The 24,145-nt window shown below is 30.4% G+C and overlaps 1 protein-coding gene across 1 annotated transcript in view; it reads right to left on the bottom strand.

The window, feature by feature from the left end:
• Positions 1–1,378: 1,378 nt before the first annotated feature.
• Positions 1,379–24,145, bottom strand: part of LOC136972351 (sodium-dependent phosphate transporter 1-B-like) — a 29,424-nt gene continuing 6,657 nt past the window's right edge. The window contains exons 4-16 of the mRNA XM_067266923.1: positions 18,779–18,993; positions 18,607–18,708; positions 17,932–18,072; positions 11,943–12,028; positions 11,768–11,864; positions 11,571–11,690; positions 8,816–8,869; positions 8,642–8,733; positions 8,491–8,569; positions 8,307–8,380; positions 6,904–7,034; positions 3,736–3,921; positions 1,379–3,668 (exon numbers count right to left, since the gene is read on the bottom strand). Coding sequence (XP_067123024.1) covers positions 3,428–3,668; positions 3,736–3,921; positions 6,904–7,034; positions 8,307–8,380; positions 8,491–8,569; positions 8,642–8,733; positions 8,816–8,869; positions 11,571–11,690; positions 11,768–11,864; positions 11,943–12,028; positions 17,932–18,072; positions 18,607–18,708; positions 18,779–18,974 — 1,599 coding nt within the window. The 5' untranslated portion in view covers positions 18,975–18,993 and the 3' untranslated portion in view covers positions 1,379–3,427. The remainder of the gene's footprint in view (positions 3,669–3,735; positions 3,922–6,903; positions 7,035–8,306; positions 8,381–8,490; positions 8,570–8,641; positions 8,734–8,815; positions 8,870–11,570; positions 11,691–11,767; positions 11,865–11,942; positions 12,029–17,931; positions 18,073–18,606; positions 18,709–18,778; positions 18,994–24,145) is intronic.

Raw genomic sequence — 24,145 nt, 5'->3', positions numbered from 1 at the left:
AGTATATTAATGTATCAGTTCTAAAAGAAAATGTATTTTGTATATTAGAAAATGAAATTGTCTGTCTTATTGATCATAAATTAATTATCTGTTGTTTTGTCTTATTTAGAAATAATAACAGTTTATTATTAGTGGTTCCTAACTTTTTAGTTTGCAGTACATTTGAACAATCATAAAAAGATTTTGTCATATTACTATTAAATATTATGAAACCAGATCAAATGCAATTGACTTGTTGACTGTTTCCAAGAAAAATATTAGAAATTTAGTTGAAAGATCTATAAATAATATCAAATGTTTAAGAACAAAAAATTATTTATCAATATTACAATAATATAATGATATGTACTGTATGGTACTGTACATATGACAGAAAGCTTGGTGTTTTGTTATTGCCATCATAAATATATTTCAAAACTATCATCAACTTGGCTGGTTTATCTGGATGATTTTCAAAGATTGACAATTCAAATTTACCATTCAAAAGTTTCTTTTCACTGTCCTTGATGATCTAAAAATTTCTTTATCATTATTGTGTGTATATACCGTAAATATAAAATTCAAACAAAATATATTCTTTGCAAATTTATTCAATATAAAGTAATATATTACAATGTAAATATCTAGATTACATTCTTTAACAGTATATAAAATTTGCATTGAAAAAATAACTTGTTTTTTTTAACAATGAACTAAAAATATAAATATTTCCATTATAAACTATAGAAAACTTTTTGTGATGTTTATGAAACTTTATACTCTAATTTTTACTAAAAATTTTGATTACAAAATGATATACCATTTATTTAACTATATATATAAATATCTTTTCATTATTTGAGATCATCATTATTAACTTTTAATGTGCTAATTGTCAAACAACAACTAAATACAGTAAAACCTCAATTTTATGAGAAAAAAAAATTTGAACATTTTTAAATATGTTTTTTAGTGAAGCAATAAAAGCATTATAATAATTAAAATGAAGTAGCAAAATGTCAAAAAGATAAATTATTTTAGTTATAAAAGTCGCAATCCTATGAAATATCAGTTATTTTCACCAAAAATACCAAATATAAAATACAAACACTTTAATATTAATATTGAATTCTTATAGTAAAAAATAAGAAATTATAATATCAATAAAATATAAAAATTTAAAAGCATATGAAATGAAAATTGATTCTTGCTTAATATTTCAACACTCAAAATTATGATTCATAAAGGATAAAAACTACTACATATTTTTCTATTTGTAAAAAAATTTTGTACAGTATAAAAATTATTTTTATTTATGTAAATGCCAAAATTAATTAAAATGGATTAAAATATTTATCAATATATTAGGTCATCAAGGATGAACTTTGTAGGTAATAATATTGCCAACTATAACAGCTTATTATTATCATTGAAGTTTGCTGTTAGCAAACAAACAATATTCACTTCATTTAGCTCAAATCGGTAAAGTGAAAAAGTTGGATAAATGGGTTCCACATGAACTGAATGAAAAACAGAAACAAAAGTGTTTGAAAGCTTGCTTGATGTTGCTTTCTCGTCTCAAATCTGATCCATTTTTGAATTGAATTGTCACTTGTGATGAGAAATGAATCCAATATTATAATCGCAAATGTTCAGCACAGTGGTTGGACAAGGATGAATCACCAAAACACACTCCAAAGTGCAATATTCATCAAAAGAAGCTGATGGTGAGTGTTTGATGGTCTAGTGCAGGTGTGATCCATTATGATTTCATGAAACCTGGCTCACTGATCACAGCAGAAATATACTGCAACCAACTGGACAAAATGATGCAAAAACTTAAAGAAAAACAGCCTAGATTGGTCAACAGATCAACTCCTATCTTATTGCATGATAATGCTAGACCACACACTGCACAAATGACTGTGGCAAAACTACAGGAATTGGAGTTGGAACTTCATCATCCTCCATACTCACCAGACCTAGCCCCCACTGATTACCACTTCTGCAATTTGGACAACTTTTTAATAGGAAAACAATTTAATTCCGACAATGCTGTAAAATTGGCCTTCCAGGAGTTCATTGACTCTCATCCGCCAGGGTTTTATACCATCGGCCTGAACAACCTGCCGCTTAAATGGCAAAAGTGTATAGACAATATGGGTGCATACTTTGATGAATAAAATAATTCCTTATATTTGTAAGTTATCAACCAACTTTGCCTTTTTTCCCACAAATTTCATCCTTGACAACCTGATATTAAAGACTAGCATTTCTATTCTAATTTGGAAATTGACAATGATTGTAGAAGTCCTTAAAATTTTTTTTTTATTAAAACCATTTTTAGAAACAAATTTATAGTTTTATACACTGTATAATAAACTAAAATATAATTTGATATCTGGCTTTAATCAAAAAATGGATTGGTTGAGTTGATGTTTATATATATAATTTATTATTTGTTTCAAATGTCTCAAGAATCATAACGTATATTTTAGTTTAGCAATTTTGTATCACGTCCAATTTCACTTCAAATTTGCTTAAAATATTTCTTTTTGTGCAAATTTTATCTTGTATTTGAAATTACTTCTGAAAATGGATTAAAAATAATATGAAAACAATGAGATTGATAAAATGTTCTATTCAAATAAGTAGTTTTATTGAATTTGTCTGAAGAATATTTAATATTTGACTTCTTTTATTTCATATAATAGAGAGGGTGAGGCCAACATTTTCATCATGAAAACATGAATGTTGGACGTTCAGAGCTGCCTTCCTGTAAGCCTAGAAGTTTGACAATGGCATTTGTATCGTTGAGCATGATTCCACTGATGTTCCAAATGCCATTGTCAAACTTCTAGGTTTACAGGAAAGCAGCTCTGAACATCCGACATTCGCGTTTTCGTGATGAAAAAATGGCCTCGCATCCTCTCTAAAATAAGATAAATTTATGTAAATTAAATTATCTTTATAAAAAAAGTAAGTATTTATATTGAATTAGTATAAAATTATTATAATTAAAAATTTCAGTGACTGTTAATATCATAAACTAGATGTATTGATTTCTTTAACACAACTAATAATAACTGATATTACTTTGATAAAATTTACTTCTCATAACCTTTAAGTTTTAAGATTTGTTTTATTGTTTTTTTCCGAGAAAAATATAAAATTGAGGGTTGACTGTATTATCTCTGCAACTAAATACTATTCCAAAATAAATAGATAACATTCCAATATTTATAAAAATCTGGTTAATTCAGACAATATACAAATATTTTATATTATATGCATTATGTGTATGATTATAATACATTTGATCATCATTACTCAAAAATATAATTCTTTTCACGTTACGTAATTTTGTAGCTGCGTTGCCTTGTTACATCAAGCTGTATAACAGAGTTTTTACTTTTCGGAATGATAATAATAAGTTTGTTTTATCAATTTAGACAAGTGTTGCATTAAAAATGGCCATAAGAATGGCTGCTATTCCACCAGTTATGGGAAGTGTTAAAATCCAGGCTAGTACGATGTTACGAAACAGACTCCAGTCTACACCTTGCCGGGAACGTGTCCAGCCAACAAAAACTACAGATCCAACTTTACAGTGAGTTGTACTGATTGGTAAACCAAGTTTTGAAGCTAAAAGCACAGTTGAAGCTGCTCCAATTTCAATTGTAAAACCACTAAAAAAGTTTAATTTAATATTAAATTATTGCTAAATTATTAAATTTAATTGAAAGTTTTTCTCACCTTGATGGTGTTATTTTAGTAAGATCTTCTCCTAAAGTTTTTATTACTTTTTGACCCCATACCCATAAACCAACAGTAATTCCTAAGCCACCATATAAAAGTATATAGAAAGGGGCTTCACCTCCTTGATATACATTACCATCCAAGAATATCATCCACATTGCTATAAGTGGCCCAATTGCATTACTGTATATTAAGAAAATTTTATTAAAAATACAGCAAACTACAAAAATTGTATATAATAATAATTAAATTCTTAATAATTACTGTTAAAATATTACTAAATGCGATGGAAAAATTTATTGAGCTAATTATTTTATTAAATACAAAATGTGGTACAATATTTTGAAAAAATAAACTTAAAAACAAATTTTTTCTAAATAACAAGATTCATATGAAGAAAACACTGAACTAATATTCTTCTTACTGTCTTCTTGCTTAACATTTTCTTGGTAGAATATCCTTTAGTTTTTAATTCCCAAACTTCTTAGAAAATGTATCTCTCAATATGTATTTAGCCAATGTTTTATACATAAAACATCTTTAACAAAACTGTGTGTGAAAAGTCTCAAGTTTTATTACTATACTTATACAATTGGTTAGAAAGTTTAGGATCCACATGTAGACATGTGGATCCTATTTTCTTATGAATGACAACAAATGGAATAGCTGGTACTGGAAGAGGCAACATAGGATAGCATAGCAGAATGCAACTAAACATGCTTTTGTGACATCACTAACAGTAGTCAATTGATTCTCCAATTTACAGAAATATTAGAAACATTGTTAACAGATTGTATTGTGAGTTATTCTTTGCTTTTATCTAAGTTTTTTCTGCATTTCTTAAAAATATATTTATTGCTGTATTATCTGCTATGCAATAAGGATATCATAAACATAATTTATATTGGCCGCGTTTCTTTATGCAGCACTCGGGTTTCAGAGTGTTCACTTTACAGCGAACACTCTGAAACCCGTTTCTAAATGCAGCGCTGAAATGTAGCGAACCGTTTCTAAACGTTTGCTGCAAGAAGTCGCTGCAGCAAAGATAAAGCAGCTTTTACGTCCGCTACACGTGTAAAGCAAAATGGATGCTTGTCTGTATAATACGATATTATGCTGCGAAAATAAAAAAGTCGAAGTGACTGTTGATAAAAATATTATGGAAACATTAAGGATTAAATTTTATAAAATGACTCTGAAAGTTATCTAAAGAATAAGAAAATACTATATTTTAAATATAATTATACATCTCCTATCTCTTTACTTTGTTCACATTTTCGGAAAGAGAAATGCTCAATTCTTTATATCTCTTTATTTAAATATTGAAGTTATTTAACTAAATCACTACTTTCGGCTGTAACTGTGGAATTAAAGGATAGATTACGGCATCCATGTTTTGCTCGAGCGGAAAGTGTTTCTAAACTATGATGCAGCGACGTGTAGCGATAGCTGCTCGTGACGTCATTTTCACTACACTCTCGCTGCATAAAGAAACGCGGCCATTGTATGGTGGTGTACATGTTACTGCAAACTGAACAGCTGTTTATTAACAACTATATTAAATGTTTGATAATTAGAAGACAATGTATTAAGCATTTTATGTCCTAATAGCTAAGCTGACCAAATATATTATTTTAAATGGGACAGTACTATCTTTTGCTCTGTCCCAGCTGTTCCATTGTTTTAGTAAAATTTTCACTTTTGTTCTGTTTTTTGAAAATCAAAAACATTTAGCACTCTAGTCTGTATATTAAACACATTTTTATAATGTAATTTGTTAGAAATGTTTATTCTGCATTGATAAGGGTCATAAATTTGAATGGATATTGCTGAGGAAGAAATGACATAAAATATAGCTTATCATTTGAATGAATTTAAAGAACATATTACATGAAAAAAAAAACTGATAAAATTCAACAATTCAATCAATGGATGCTAATAAGTAGTGATGGGACAATTAATTGGAATAATCAAACATTTATCAGTAATTAGAATTGAAATTTCTCATGATTTCTGATTCTTAAAATAATTTTTTAATATTTAATAACAATAATTAATACCTGAATGAAAAATTAATTAAGTTGTTTAAATGATGATCATTAGCAAGTATTATTATAATCTAAAGTTTCATTTTGTTCATTAAAAGTTACATCAAAATTTCTTGTTGGATTAAGACTTTTTAATGTAGATACAATATCAAAATGTACATGGAGACATTAAATAGACTAAGCATAGTAAAAGCATTTCAATAATAAAATTTTGACAGAAGTTTGGACAGAACTGTAATTTACTTCTAATTGTTATTATTGATAACACTTTATTAATGGGGAATTTAATTTATGTCAAATATAATCCCAAACAGTATGGTGTTTGGAATTTCAAAATATAATCCCAAATAGGGTTTGGCATTTCAAAATTTTTTCATGTGCCTTTAAAAATAACAAACTTGGCAATGCTGGTTACTTGTTTGTTCTAATTATCTGTGTTATTGTACCATGGTTTCAGGTTTTCATATTGATAATGTACAGGATGAGTTAGTTTGTCTAATTTAAACAATTGAAAGAAACTAACTTGATAAACAGAGTAATTCGAAAATTTCATGGAAATTGTTTTGTCTGTCTCAAGTATGTGTAATTCTTTAATAATTTTTACATTAGTAAAATTAATTAAAATTAGAAGATAGAGTTTTAAAAATTATGAAAAATTACTGTATTTTACAGTATATAAGATGCAACTTTTGTCCAAAAATGTAGCTGAAAAATAAATTGCCCTGTATATTATATATGAAGTTACAATCTCCCATAAAATAGCAGGCTTTCCAACCAGCCTTCAGTAAGATACAGGTAGCCTCTTAGCCCAATTCATGAATAAAATGTCCATTCTAATTTTACTTTTTTTTTTTTAACCAGAAATCAGTGAAAAAATTTGGGGCTGAGTGCCAAAGGCACAGGATTGCTTGAATTAAACACACTGAATACTTTTTAAAAATTAAAAAAGTAAAAATATTCTGAAATGGAGTGTCTCTTATATGCTGTAAAGTAACAGTATATTTCACAAAATCCATCTTTATAGCAAAATTTTCAAACATTAATATTAATTTTTTTAATAATAATTATACAATAATTAATCAAATTTACTACATTTATACCATAAATAAATTTTTACCTAACATCATTTCCTCCATGAGCAAAAGAACCAAATACTGCAGTCAAAATTTGTAAATATGAAAAAATTTTGAATGTTTCTGGCCGATCATCTAATGAATTTTTATTTTCATCACTTTCTTTGTTTTCTTCCTATGAAAAAAATTTTTAGTTGTATATTTACTGTTAAGTATATATTATATGTTTAACAAACTTCCACTATATATAAATTATATTAGAATTAATCTATATATGTTTGTCTGGCACTTTCTGAACTGGAATATTTTTGGACACGCAGTTTGCTAGATTCCAGGCAAAAACAACTACACAAAGAAAATGCAAAGCTACAGGTACACATAATAGACAAGTTTGAAAGGGTCTAAAAACAAACTTATCAGGCAATCTTGTGGATTCAGAAGATATTGATATTCTGAACTCAACAGATGAAGCAGTTCCATCAGTGTCATCTCAGAATATCTAGGAAAACTTAAATTTCTATGCAGTGTAATTTAGTCAACTGTACATAGTCTACATTGTGTTGTGCTAAACAAGCACTGTTTGTTAGAGCTAGTACACATTTTGTATTCAGTAATGTGCATAACTAATATATTTTCTTTCTGCAACGGCAACACACCTACAAACAGGTTTCTTACATTCATGAGCATGTATAACTTTTGCAAATCACTGGTGTAACCAAGGAGGGGCCTCTTCTTAATGAAAAAGTTAATAAAAATGTTAAATATGAATAAAATACAAGCAATGTCTACTGTATTAAATTCAAAAGTCTTGTTCTAATTCACGTCATAAGCCATCATGGCATGAATTAGAACACCAATAAAACAGACCTGGCTTACGGCAAACATGGTCTACTTGAAATTTAAAAACGACTGGCTTTGATTTGGTCATGAGCTGCCATAGAATGGTTTACAAGAACTGACATCTGGCTAAGGGGCTTGACATATCTAGAACAGACCATCTCCAAAAAATTTCTGGATTTGTTTCTGGGTCTCCCAGAATGGTAGGCTACACCTTAACCACTCAGCCATCTGACCAACATTGTTAAAGAGAAATTTCTTACAGCAGTTTCATATAATCTAATCTATATAATAATGTATGTAATATCTGAATATAAATAATATCTAAATATAATCTATAATATTTTTGATAATTCTATTATTTATTTGAAACACTAGCTAATGCAATGACAGAAAGTGTTCTACCAATTTTCTGTATTTTTAGAAATACTTGTGAAAGCAAAGTTTCATAAACAATTTATGGTACTTTGCTTCTTCAGGAATGTACTATGAATTTTTAAATACTTAAAGTTAGTTTTTGTTTCAATTTTTCTGAATTTCACAATCAATATTTTAAATTTGATTTTGAAATATTAAAAAAAGCTGTTCATTTAAAACTTATTTTTCTTACAGTTTTTTCAACTGATGGTGATCGATTACAATCTTCTGGAACTAAAGCTTGAAGGGAATTAGAATTATGGAAGCCTAACAAAGAAAATACAAATTTTATATTAAAATAATTTAATAAAACATAATTCAAAGATATTTTTTTTAAAAATTACTAAAGTATAAAATATGTATATTAACATTCTTACTTGTTTCAATATGTTTCGGTAGTGACTTTGGAATTTCAAGTTTATTCTTCTTTTCTTTATCTGAAATACTGTTTTCATTCTGAAAATGAGTTTCAGATTAAAGAGAAAAATATTGTAATTAATTAATGTAACAATTTAAAAAATAACTTACACATTTCTGGTCATTATTTGATGAAATGTTAACTGAAGTATCATTACCAATACTAAAGTTTACTTGAACAGTTTCTACTTCAATTGATGTTTCTATATTATATAATATTTTTTTATTTTTCAATTAAATTATAACTGAATATAATTAATTTTTTCCAAACAGAAAAAGATTTACCGTTAGTATTTGCACCTTTATTCAAAACACCTTCTTTAGTAGATTTTAAAAATGCTGAAAAACAATAAATGAATATGTATATATATATAATATTTAATAATGTAATATAAGAAAATAATAGTAACCATAAAAGCAAGAATACAAAAATTATTCAGAAAATGAAACTACTGTATATATGAATATACTATTATAAAATAATAACCATAAAATTTTAATGTTAACCAATGTTAATGTAAAAAAACACAATAAATATATTCAAAATTATTTATTTTCCAATATTATTATTGAATATATTAATGCAAATAAGAAAAATATATACTGTATTATTTTGACAAGATTATATGTATACATTTAAAAGATAAATGTTAAAGTTGAATAAATTTAGTAATTTAATTAATTAAGATTTAATACATAAAAAGTATCATATATTTGAAATTTTAAGTTTGATGAATTTCACTAATTTGTTTGTGTTTCAAACTCTGTTATGTTCATTTATTAAGCAAAATAAGCATCATTTCTAATTTTGGCCATTACAGATGCCATTTCAGCAACTTTAAAACATAGAAATAATTCTTCATAAAATGTTACCTCTTTGGAGCCCTTTAGATAGATCTATCTTAATTCACTCTTTAGTATGGCATAACTCTATAGATAGCATGGTAAGACCAAAACACTAACAAACATTCAATAAAGTGACTTAAATGTTTATCATCATTTTAGTCCTATCATCATCTTGAAGACAAATATACTTTCAAAAATACAGTAAACTTGTCTAAAATTGAATAAAATGGAACCTGCCTAAACAGTAATGGAGCAATTTTTCTATGTTCAAGTTTATATAAACCAGAAACAGTGGTACTTGCAGACCAGGGCCGGATCTACCAATCCAGGGGCCCTGGGCACAAATTTGGTGGGGGTCCCCCCTTTAAGAGTAGGCAAATTTGATGATTTAGAAAATTTACACAAAATACTGTACTTTCAATTAGATTTGAACTAGGAAGTTGTAAATTTCATTTAAAAATAAGGTTATTGTAAACATACACATATTTTATTGTGTAAAACTAATTATTTTAATTTAACTGAAAAATACCCCTGTGAAAGTTTTTCCCAAAATTTTCCGATGTTTCATAGGTTTTTTCCCCGGTTTGGTTTTCTCTGCCTGTTGCCCTCAAGATTAGACCACACTAGGCTGTCATGGTAATAGAAAAAAAATTGTTTAAACATAATTTTTTTTTAGTTTTGTGGGGCCCCTATTTTGTGGAGGCCCTGGGCACTGGCCCCAAATGCCCTTATGTAAATCCGGCCCTGCTGCAGACTATAAATAAGGAAGGGGCACAAGTATTTTACTATATTATATAAAATATACATATATCTATATATAGTATATAGAGGTATCCCTTTATCAAGGCAATTAATTAATCCCTCGATGCTACCGCATACATCAAAACTGCATTAATCAAATACAGTGGTACCTTAGTACTCGACTGAATGAACAATCATGGCCCTCTAGAACAAATTTTCAGTTAATACCAAATATGTTTATTTTAATTTTGTCATCAGTAAAAAGTTTTTTGTGATAAAAATGAGTAACTAATTTTAAAATAAAAATAGAGCTCCCTTGGCAATTAAGAAAGGGCAACCTGATTACAAGGGGAACATGTGCCTAAAGTGCACCAATGTATGGGAGCCCCTGGCGAGAAACCTGCCAAACATGAAAACAGAAAAAGTTTTTGGGTATGAAACATAATTTTCTGCTTTATTCATGTTAAGAGGCCCAGAACTAGAATCAAAAACTTTTAAGAACTAAATTTTTGAAAACAAAATGAATATATAGTACATTCTCTGTAATTTGACACTTATGGAACCAGAACAGTGTTATATAAAGATTACTGGATTATTGGAATTCAGATGAATTCAATAGTTTAATTATTTGGAAAAAACTATTTATTTGCATGACATTAGTATATTGTATTAATCAAAAACACATAGTATTGAAAGAAAGTATGAAAGGAGAGCAATTGTATGTTACTGTGTTTTAGAGTTCTCAAATTAATTGACAATCCTTTTAAAATAATTTTCAATTGTCTTTTGCTGTTTTGTCATCCAAGTGCATTGTCATTGTCAGTAATCAATTGCCAAGTTAGATTTGCACAAAATTTGGTGAGAAATTTTATGGGCCTTCATCATTTGTGCAATCAATTGTGTACAACTGACAAAGGTCTATAAACTTAGATCAAAATGTTTTTAATTAAAATTATTACTGGAGACTAATTTTAAGGTGTGATTTTTATTTTATTGTCTGCATCCTTCCAGTTCCTGAACTGTTACAGTGCAAAATGAAAATAACTGAAATTTATCTAGTATAGTTTAATGTAGGAATTGAAAAATTTACAAACCATTTTCTGTCATAATATATTTTAACTTGTTTTCTTATCCTTTATATTTTTTTAAAATTAAAATTTGTAATAAAAGTTCAGCAAATATAAAATATGGCTTATTCATTATTTTGAAACACGATAAAATTATATTGACTTTTGTACGCTGTTTGTTATCCAAATATGATATTAATTCTGGAAAATAACAACACGAAAGTGTTAATGCTATTCAGTTTCAAATTGTCAATTTCTAAATAAATATTTCTTTTGTAATTAAAGAAGACATGAAAGGAATGCTTAATTGAAAATAGAAAATTTCTATTTTTATATTATTCTATTAAAATTAAATGAATATATTCATTTCTATACATTGTATTTACCTGTAATTGTTTTTCTTTGATAAGGTACAAGAAAACAATATACAGAGAGACCAGTAATAAATCCTAATCCAACTGATAGTATCAAAACACCCCACCATGGTACTTGATCAAATTTTAACACTGTAAATAGATAATTATTATGAGAATTTTTGAAATTTAAATATCTGTTCAAGAATTATTATTTTTTTAACACCTACTTGATGGGCCATCATGAACAATAGAAAAAATATTAATTAAAATTGTAAATCCATAAAAGAATGGTAATGATTTGAGTCCAGGTTCTAATTGATCACTCTGAAAAAAATGATCACATATCAATTATGGATAGATAATAAATATATTTATTTATTTGAAAAATTTTGAAAAATATACCTTTTTCAGGATGAAAAATTGTATTCCCAAGAAAATAGCGGTGGAAAAAATTCCAGAGAGCACAGGCGAAAGGAACCAGGAAGCCACTGAAACACGTGATCAATGAATGAACCTGTGAGAAATACACCGCACTATGTAATGTAAAATAAAGCTATTTCTTTAAAAAGATATTTTAAATTATTGTTATTATTAAAGGAATTAGATGCTTTTTGAATTTATCAAATATGAAAATATCTATATATTCAATATATACTGTATAAAAATAACAAAGAAATTCACTTCAATAAAATTATTTTAATTTTGTTAAATATGCCATGGTTCTGATAGGATGACATACTATTAATTATATAATATGAAATAACTAAATACAGTATAAATAAATAGAAGAGCATTTATAATTCACATAAAATATATAATATATATATATATATATATTGTAGCAGTTCAAGACATTTGATAGACATTTTACACCACTTAACAAAGTCTTAACCAAACTAACCCAAGATCTAATTAAAAGAGCAAAATGGATAACTCTTAACCATAATATATTAATAAAAATAATGTTAAATAAAATGTTTTTTGGTGGATCAATTGAAAACCAGACTGGTCCTTTCTAGAAGTGATGCAAATCTCAAATACCTGAACTTGGGGCACATTATCTAGTAAAGAGCTTTAATACAGCTGGCTAAGCAATAATCTGTTTCAGATGAAACAGATATTGTGTCATCAGTTTGCTTATCCAGCTGTATTATAGCCACTTTACCAGACAACATGCCCTTTGAGATATCTAAATATCAGCTCTTTGTTGCATGGATTTACTAGACCAATAATTGGAGTGGCAATGGCTTTTTAAAAGACAGTTTAATGACTTCCACTTTATGTTACCCACTACAGTTCTTGTTCAGTGAAGTTTGAAAGCAATGAAGACAAAATTCAGGATGATGTCTGCCACAAACTGCAAAGTAGTTGTAAAATTTTTAGACTGGAGACTTCACTGCCTTCTATATTAATTTTTGTAACACCAGCTACAATTTTGCATCTTAACTGAGTACATATTTCATTTATGTAAAAATAGCATTTACAAATGGTAAAGCAACAGTAGTAGAGTTGTTTTCTTTGATTTTTTTTGCTTTTATGCTCTACAGTTCTAATAAGATCCCAACTTTCTCATTCGGAGTTTGTATAGAGTCAACCTTACCCTCCATTCCTCAATTTTTGCTAATTTCTCTCCAAGCCTTATTTTTTAAGTATTTTCAATGATAGTCTATAGAATTGACATTCCGTAAAGAATCATATTGCTCAATCAGTTCGATGAAACAAGCTTCCAATGCAGTATTTCAACATACTGCCATCTTTCTACTTCACTATATTCGATGACTTGAAGCCAGTACGAAGAAAATAAACTACAATGCAGTGGCGTGCCGTGACATTTGATGATAGGGAAGCTGTGTTTCTGTAAGAACCGACTTCCAGGGGCAATCAGTTAATTGCGCGTCAGTAATGGTCTAGGGTCCATTCGTACATGGGTGGTGGCTGTAGAGACAAAGACGACAAGTATCTGACAAAAACCGTTTATTTTAACATAAAATAAACATACACTATGTACAAAATGGTTTGCTTTAGGACAATCAGTCGTTCGGACGTCCTGGGCGTCGATGTGGTTCTTCGATGGTCGATCGAAAGTGGCCCCGGGACAGTGGCGTCGACAAGTCTGTAAGGCACGGGGAGACTTCGTCCGTTGGAGTCGGGACACGATCTAAGTCCGAAGTGGCACGGGTTACAGGTTGGCACAATAGACGAGAAATTGTTTTTTTTTTTTTTTTTTTTTGCGCGTTGACACACGGCGTTTTGGTTATTCTAAACGTTAATTAACCGAGTGCCAGGTGTCCTCGATTGTCGGAGATTATATCAATCTCCGTTCTTTCTTTCATCCATTTTGATTGGTAGTTCTCCCTCAATCACGCTTCCCGAGTGGTTGGTCCCTGGTTACTAAGCGTAACGAGACTCTTACCTGGAGAGCGAGAAAAGTCAAAATCGAAGAAGAATTCGATCTTCCACCGATCATAAGACGACTTCCTTCCGCGATTTATGGTTTCTGCCTGCAGTTTGATATAAACAATGGGTGTCCGACTGCAAACGACTTTTACCGGTGTTTTTTTTAAACTAATAAATTTTTCTGTAAATTAACCGTTTTTTCGCGTCTTTCGTGACGGGTCAGACCTGTCCGGTACATGACATTTCCATAAAACTTTTAAACAAATACTGGAAATGACAAAAATAAACAATTTATGTATTTTAGTTCTAAAATACAAATAATACAAATTGATATGATACAAACAATGATAGAGAAACTTTTTTTTTAAATTCTTTATAAACTAACTCTATTCGGCGATTTTTTCCGCCAAGTCGTTAATTACTTTATCATAAAAGTCTCTGGTCGTCGACTCCATCAACGTATCTAAAAGCTCTTTTTCTATCGAAAGCGACGCCAGCGACGACAATTTTTCCTTCGACCGAGTGCTCCTGGCCAATGTATGAATTCGCTCCGTGTTCGAAAAACTGCGCTCAACAGACCCGCTGGTAGATGGTACCGTAAAAATGAATGATATTAAATCATATAATTGTTTTAGTACGTCTTTGTTCGGATCGACATTAATTATAATATGTTTTATGTCTAAGAGTTACTTGTCAATATAGTCCGGACACGAATATAAATATTGCGATTCGCTACGTAATTTAGATAAATCAAAAAGTTTTCCATAAAATTTACTTAATTTAAAGAATTAACAGACGCTTGGAAAAATTGTTAATAATTTTAACATTATGAAAAACATCTAAAAGTGATAAAAATTCTAAAGATTTTGTCTGAAAATCTGTCAATATAATTATAATTTACTTTTAATTATACCGTAATTAAATATAACTTTGCAATAAAACGTACATAAAAATAACATTGAATACTCTTTACTTTTTAAATCTTAAACAATTCACTTAGTCAGATAGCTCCCTACCCAGTGGCCAATCGTTGGAAGCGTTTACACGTGTGTATACTTTCCACCAGCTAAACTGGCTGAGGTTGGTGCTCTGTAAAGCGCATGCGCCAATGCCCTCTGGCTGCTTTACACCATTCAGTTATTCTCACGGTAAAAGCTGTCTCGGAAGCGCTTCCATTCCGCCATTGACATTCGAATATACAATAGCAATCTTATCGTTTTTTTCACATATAGTATAGAAATTTTTAATAAGATACATAATGCAGTTATAATAAAATATTAATTTTAATTAATTCAAAGTACGTTAAAATATGAAAATTTATATTTTAGAAAATACAAGGGAAGGTCATTGGATGGTGGATGCGGCGCTTCCACCGCTTCCAATGACGGCACGCCACTGCTACAATGGTATCTCGTACTTCGAACGTTCCAGAGTTTGAACGCAAAATTCGAGAGAAATTTGACCCGGAGTTCGAACGAGCCTTTTATGTTCGAAGCGCGCGCGGTGAAAAAATGCGCTTGCTGCGTAAACGTCACTGTTGTCCATCGATCATCTTTCCCTCTCTCTGCGAAATCATCTTTTGGGTTATGCTTGTGTGTTTTCACTGTATTTTTCGCTTTAATTTTAGTGTGTTTGGTTAATATAGGTGGAGGTCGAGGTTAATATAACCTCTACTTATTAACCATGGCGTCGAAGAAGTGTGTGGAAGCAACGCAACCTAAGAGAAAGATTGTAGTATCGACGACTGAGGTGAAAAAGGAACTTCTTGCAAAGTACAAAAGCGATATGCGTACGGCGGATCTGGCGAGCGGCCATGTGTAAGGTATGCACCATTCTTAAGAACAAAGACAACTCCAGCCAATGGGCCGGGGGCAGATGATGTAAATTGATAGAGGATATGAACTGTATGTAGATAAAATAAAACGAGTCATAAAGTTTTAATCATTTACTATTTACCGGAAAATAAATATCTTAATTAAAACATTTTTTTTAACTTACAAGAAGCCTAAGAAGATTATTTTAATTAAAACTTAGCATTTAAATACCTTTTTCGAATTTCTAGGGGAGGGCAGCTGCCCCTCTGCCCCTCTGGCGGCGCCCTTGCTTAAGAATAAGGTCTGGCAACTGATTAATTCACTATTGTGGCTGCTCGCCTTTTTAATTACCGGTACTTAAAATTTACGTGTTTTGATTATTTTAATTCTCACCGTCTTTCCTTTGTTCATTGTCTTCTCTTTCTAATCTTTCTTTTGCCAACTATGAAACATGCCTATGTTTCGGGTTATGTTTCGAGAAACATCGAGAACCATAAAGAGGACAACGACGGGCCCAAAGGGGAAAGAGTAACTGGAGATTCTTTCAGCTCGATTTCGATTTTATTAGTGCTTCTTTCCGAACAAGAGACTTTCGATCATCACAAAGTTGGATAAGCAACGGAACTACTGTATTTGACGAAAGACGAAGAATCAGAAAGCTAGAAGAATTCAAGGACCCCATCTCGCAAGCGAGGAAAAGTATCCCTCGATAAAATCCCGGGTATTTTCGCTATCGATCTTCCTATCTCTATCCTTCTAATTTTGTTATCCTACTTTCCTCTTATTTAGATTGTAAGGTAGTTTTAAGTTAATATTAATTTCGGGTTACTTCTGTTACGCGCGAAACATTTTTCTTTTTCTTTTTTTTTTTGACCAATTTCACTGGTATCCAATCTTAGTCTGGATTCCGATAAAAGATCCTACGACACTAGTTTTGTTCTGTGTGAATAAAATGTATTAATTAATTGTATCTGTTCACTCTTTGTGTTTTGGTATTACACTCTGTAGCCTATATTCCTTTCGTCAGCATTGTATCAACACTCACACTATCGATTATTTCTAATGGGAAAAATTGATTCAGATTTCGAACAACTCTGAGTTCGAACGATCTCCTGAAACAAATTAAATTCGAAGTACGGGGCACCGCTGTAATTTAATGTCAATCGCGGTTGCACAGTTCGGGGAAATTCGAGATTTCCCCCACGGGGGAGAGGGAGGGGATTAAGGCTTACCGTGAAGAACTCGGCGTCTATTATACTATTTTAGATGCGGTTTTTTTGCGTTTTTGATTGCGTTTTAATACGATACGTCACGAGAATGTACATTAAGCAGGGATATTTCGAAATCCCCCGCGGGACAGAGAGAAAGGATTAAGGCTTATCCTAAAGAACTCAGCTTCTACTGTACTATTTTAGAATGTTCTTTTTTTTTTTTTTTTTTTTTTTTTTTAACTGCGTTTTAGTAGGGTACCACGTGGAGATGAAAGAAGTGTATTCCTTAACAATGGAAGTGTCAAGAATGGAAGTGTTAAGAGAAAACGACGTGCAAGATTTACAGGCGCAGATGCGCTTTTTTGCGTTTTTGCGGGAAATCTAATTAGAGAATTTTTAGACCCATCCAAAAATTCTCTAATTAGTCTGGAAACAGGGGGACCTAATTCTTGCATTCTGTGAAAACGGTAAGATTGGCTATAATGTAATAATCTTAATCTTCGCTATCGTTACCTTTTCCCCGAGCAACGCCGGGCTTATTTGCTAGTTTTTAATATTTATATTATAGGCGAGAAATTAAACACAATTCCATGTTATTCGGAAAAGTACCTAATATAGATAATACACATATAGATGGCTGTATAGTAGAGGTGGCAAAGATGCTCTGGAGATTCGGATTCGAGTCTGGATCGGGAATCTCAAAATTTTTTTATAGCCCTCACATTCAGCTGCCACCAATGCCGACTTGGACAAACCCACGACAGTCAAGATAAAACAGCCTCCAATGCCCACAGGGCATAAAGAGTTTAAAACTAAAACATTTTGACATCACCGAGTTTTTATTCCGACAAATATTTTTTCTACAATATTCTACAATTACTATAGGAGTATTTTGGTTTAGTTTTGAACTTAATTTCGAACTTTTAATGGTTATTGTAATCGAAAAAAAAGTTGAGTTTGAAAACTTACCAATCATTCCAATCGATCGCCATTGCACTCCATAAAAACCTCTGGAAACTAAGGTAAATCCTACTACTGCTCCTACAATGCTATGGGTCCCGGAAATTGGAAGACGAAAAAACGTGGCTATAATATTCCAAATGGCGCTACCTGAGACAATAGAATGGCCGTATATTAATTTTAACATTTATTTGAAAATATTTTAGAAACAAGTTTATATTTAATAGATTAACAGATTAACACAGCACTACAGTAGAGACTCGTTAATCGGAACCCCGGTAATCGGAATCGCCGGTAATCGGGACGATTTTCAGTCGGACTGTGTCGTGCTGAATTGAACGTTTTTGATACTAAATTTACTTCTAAAGTATAATTTTCGTGTTTTTTATATTCTTCAATATATTTATTTTGTTTGTACAAAATGCAGAAATAATTTTTAACGATACGATAGCCTCGATTATTATTATAAAAATTTTCGTTAGACTTAAAATCGACGAAAATTCAACACGAAGCGACACGCAACGGAGAAAAATTTGAACATCGGACAGGTTAATATATTTATTCGTACATAATCGGTAATCGGAACAAATCACTAATCTGAACAACCCCAGTCCCCAATTGATTCCGATTTTCGGTTCTCCACTGTATAATATAAAGTGTACAGTACAGTACAATAAATCTTACCAGCTAAAGCTGCTAAATTTCCAAGCATTAATTCTTTTTCGTTATTAGCAAACATGTTAACATCAAAAATATCTTTTCTCACTGTATCAGAAACTTTATATCCTATTAAGCAAAATATAAATATAAATATTTGATGTGATAAGTCATTTCGTACAATTAATTATAAAATTACCCATTAGAACAGCTCCTAATATTTCAAAAATCGTTGCAAGTATACAAGCTTGGCGAAGAGTAAGTACTTTAGAGCCGACAGATGTTCCGAATGAATTTGCCACATCGTTAGCACCAACTCCAAATGCCAAAAAAAATGCGATAATGAAACCTACTATAATAATCCATAAAAGCTCGTGGGACTGCGGTTCTAGCATAACTATTGAAATTCAAATTCTGAAAAAAAATTTATATATTTAAAATCATAAATAGGGTTATTAAAATTTATAAGCACGTATAATAAATACACAGTGAGCCATTTAATGAGACTGGGACTCTGGTACACGCTCTGTGGATAGACATAACGGAACCTTTTTTTCAAATTAAAGTGGTTTTTAGCGTTTATATTTCAAAAGTATATTCTTTATACAATTCATTTTGATTTTCTCTTTCATTTTTCGTTTCTAAAGCAGATTATGGCAATAAAAATACGCAGTATAAGTATATATCTATCATTTTCCATGCGATAAAAGTTGATTAGATTAGGATTTTTCCTTTCTTTCACTCTAATACTGTCGTATAACAAAGCTTTGATAAAACTGCAAAAATTATTTATAACACTAAATAAATAGATTTATTTGAAATTATTATTATTCAAAAGTTTTAAAATTTGAAATAATATCGTAAAACGTAGAAGAATTTCATCCTAAAAGTAAACAGTAAAGGCTCATATCGCATTACTGTTTACTTTTCTACATTACGATGTTACGATTTACATTGTCTCCTTTAAATAATACATTTTTACATATAGAAATGGCCTTTAAAATTTTCACGTATCATCTAATCTGAATATTTTACATGAACAAAGTCTGCTTTAAACGATGAAAATTCTCCATTATTTAATATAAATATAGGACTATATTTTTTCTTTTGTATTAAATTTAATTATGGTATTATTAAAAAGATAAAGAAATCTCCCTTCCTCGTAATAAATTTCCACTTACTATAAATCTAATTTAAAATATATGCTCTCCACCTTAAATTAGTAGCTTCTTGCCCCTGTAAATCTAACTTTTCCTTTAACAATAGAGTATCTATCTAACACCTTTTAGTGAAAAATTTTTGAATTGAAGTAATTCGATTTCCTGTTTGCATCGGAAGTTCTTATTAGTTAATTAAGGCCTCTTGCTCCTAAGATTTCCATATCTGATCTTGGCTTTCATTTATCTAACTTCGTTACAGATACTATATTGTGTAATATAGAATGATGTATAAGTCTATAGACAATATTAAGTGATAGAAATTATATATCTGGATAATTTAATTTACTTGTTTAGTAATAAATAAATTAATACATATACACACACACACACTCTCTTTTCTTAAAACATAAGGTTTAAATATGTAAAAAAATTTATTAATAGATATCCTGAAGTAAATATTACTTATTTATTTAAATAATTTATGAAACAGTTTAACTTTCAGATGCATTTATGTTTGAATTATATATATATTTAAATGTATTAATTTACTTTTTAATATTTTAAATGTCTTTGTAGATAAAAATACAATTAAAATTATGTAAGAAAACTAAATACAATTTCATAATAATCAGAACAACAGAACAATAAAATGTCAAAACTTAGATAAATAGTAAGAAGATTATTGGATAAAAAGCAATTATTTATAATGTTCACATTGAGGTATATATATAAAAAAGTATTAGCAAAGATTAGATAAAATGCAATCTTTGAAAATCCTAATAAGATGAGAAATATTCATCTTTGTGCCTTCCCCAATCCAATCCCTAAAAGTGGCTTAAAATGTCTTAAAATCAGTAGGAAATATAGTAAGTAAAAAACATTTATTATATAATTATAATGTAGAAGGTGGCCCAATAAGGAGTCATTTAACTGTGATGTATTTTAAAAGTATTTTATAATTTTAAAAACATATTCCGGTTAACTTAGCCTTCTTATATGCTTTTTATGGAATTAAATATATTTATATATTGATCTTTTATATACTGAAAATTTTCTAAAAATAACTTATTACTTTGTTCCGTCTTATCATGTCAGATATCATTCACAATTGACATTATTGATTAGTTTGAATCACTTGATCTTTGATTTAAATCATAATGTAAAATGCTTTGATTGAACAAGATGCGTAAAATTTAATTTTTTTTACAAGTTTAACGATTTTGTTTTAAATAAAATGGAAATATTTTATGTGTGACGTAATTTTTTCATCTTTATATTCCGCCATTCCTCACGTAGGACACGTGCCTGGTCATCCATATTAGATGGGCGCTGGAGGCCTGCTCCTCACTCGACACACCAATTCGTCCCACAAATGTTCGAGATTCTGGGCTGGGCAGTCATTTAATCTACTCCTCCTCAAACCAGTGACCAGTGTTATACAGAGCGAGCAGTATGGCAAGGCGCGCTATCATGTTGAAGGGTATGGGAACCTTCACGGAAGAACTGCTTGTGTAAGAAGCAGTACGTCATGTTACGATGCCGCATTCATGTTAACTTGCACGACGAAGAAGTCGATGCCAAACCAGCAAAACGTCCCTAAACCATTAAGTTCGAACAATTTCGTTGTAGGTACGACATAGTCAAGAAGGTGACGCTTACCCGACATCATCATACTCAAACAACGCCGTCGGACTGGTGAACCAAATAACGGGACTCGTCGCCCCACACAACTTGCTCCATCATCCATTTACGAATGATTTACGATACAACTTCAAATGACATTTTTCATACTCGGGTGCTATTTTTGGCTTAAAAGCCACTGTTCTGCCAGTGTAACACAATTTATGCAGCTCTGTACGGATAGTTCTGGTGCATAGTATCTGTCCAGTTGAGGAAACTGAGTGATGGTCTCCACACTTTCAAGAGATTGAGTTTTACAACCATTTTCAACACTGAAAACGTTATCTATATTTAATTTTAGAAACAGCAGCTTATCCCGAATAGCACTAATAGAAAGTTCACAAAGATGAAATCCAATTATCTGACTTCTGACAAAACTCCATAGGCTTCGGACCTGGATACATGGTGTGCACGTTTGCTTAATCTTCACTGATAAACTTTGGAAAGTGTATTTGCATTCAGTGGTGAACACATCACATGGAAATATTCATTCTTGCAAATTAGAAGGGTATCTCCAATAACTGTTTCCACCAACTTCCCCTTCCACACACACACACACACACACACACACACACACACACACACACAAACTGTTTAAACAACACTGTTTAACAGACTACCATCCAGAATGTAGGCCTAATATAATATTCTGTCATTTTTTAAGATGAATATTGTACCTTTGCTTCTGATTATTCTGTTTTCATTATCGGTTGCACAAGATGGATATGTCTCATGCGATAAATATGCCACCATTCTTTCGCGTTTCTCTAAGTCCGTTACTACATTTGACAACACGATATAAACTGCTGTAATTACTAAAACTCCACCAGACATTTTAACATAGTTCAAAACGTTCGCCCGAAGACTTTAATACTCAAACAAAGTAACGCTTATCGTCTTCTAATAATTATTATTAGATATATCTATTTTTGCAGGGAAAAATTATTAAACCAAATAAAAAATATATTGAAGTTACACAGATTTATATATTAATCTTTAATCAGATTAAAGTTAGTACAGTATGGTATAGTTAGTCAGATCTGACCAATAATATGTTTATATAATTGCGATAAGATACATACGGTTTATATACGTGTATTTAAACCTGTATGTGGCCAATTTATGGTTGTTATGCAATTTCTAATTGAAGATATTAACGAATTCAAAGGAAAATGGTGTATTAGGATGACTTTGCATATAACATATAAATTATGTATATAAAAATCATCTATTTATCAGCTATATGCAGCATCAGCTAAAATCCATCCATATATCAATATATATATATATATATATATATATATATATAATACAGATGACATTTTAAATATTTTCAAATTTATTTTATTTATTTATTTATTTATTTATTTTTGCTATATATTTTCATATTCAAAGTGCTCTTGTAAAAACGTCAATTGATCTGCAATATCAAATAAGATACTGTAGGAATGGGTAATTCTACAAATGTAATTACCCTCTTAATACAATACAATACGCAATAAAATTTTTAAAACTTATTGTTTTGTGAAAATCTTGCGATTTTGTAATTCTTTGTACCAAAGTAACTAAAAATATATAATTTTCTCCAGGAAGTTTGTATTTGAAATTATTCAAATACTGATTTTTCTAAACGTCCCAGATAAATCCCATGAATTAATGATGACCTCTAGACCTGAACACTTTCGTCTAACAGATTCCACCGTTTAAATCACTGTTTATAGAACATTTTTCAAGTCTAATCGTGAAGATGGGCTATGCTTCTGCCACAATTTCTCCGGTCTCTTCGAAACAATCTCAATTGCATACATCCCGAACGAACGGTGCCTCTTCATTGATAGCTCATCCAGGAGCCTTAAAGCTGTTATACTCCATAACAGAAATAATACTTATACGTATCCCTCTCCTCCCCTTGCTTATTCGGTGAACTTGAAAGAGTAATACCATGGTTTTAAAACGTTAGAAGCCTTGAAGTATGATGCGTACGGCTGAAGATTATTGGAGACATCAAAATGGCAGCAATCTTAATGGATCTCCAAGGAGTCATTACGAAATATTTATGTTATCTTTGCCATTGATAACAGAGATACTACAAGAAGAAGCACTGGCCACAACAGACAGAGTTCTCTTTGGGTAAGCACAATGTCAAGTATGCCACTAGTAGACCTAAGAAGATTGTTTCCACCATTACATATAAAATTAAAAATTCAGTCTAATGAAACAATTTGTCCCATGTCTTATAAGGGATCCGCAACTTTCAAGTATCTCAGACTTTTCCGAAGCTATCTGAGGCTGAAGTCAAGGCTAGTGTCTTCGTTTGGCCATAAGAAGAGCCAGGAGTGCCCAGAATTTCTCAGTACGATGAGAAAACGGGCGTGGACAGCTTTACCGCTGTGGTTCGAGGCTTCTTGGGCAATCGCAAGGCGGTGAAATATCGAGGATCTAGTGACGATTTTCCAATGTCGTTTTCCTGGTTACAAAAACAAAGTTTGAAGGAAGTAATGGCGATTTTTCAATACTTATGCAACACAATGAATCGGAAATAACACTCACTACCCAGGAACAGAAATTGTATTACAAAGTGTTATTAATAGTTTGAGAATGTAAAGATAAAAAGTTATAATAAATAAACTAACGACATCTTCTTAATGAAGGGATTTAATTAATAACAAGAAGATATCAATTCTCTCTTATGACAGTAATGTTAATAGCAAATATGCATTACATAA

Source organism: Centruroides vittatus, unplaced genomic scaffold (genome assembly GCF_030686945.1).
Source record: "Centruroides vittatus isolate TY-2023 unplaced genomic scaffold, ASM3068694v2 contig_1057, whole genome shotgun sequence".
NCBI lineage: Eukaryota > Metazoa > Arthropoda > Arachnida > Scorpiones > Buthidae > Centruroides > Centruroides vittatus.
The sequence above is the reverse complement of the archived record's forward strand: the minus strand, read 5'-3'. Positions and strand labels throughout refer to the sequence as shown.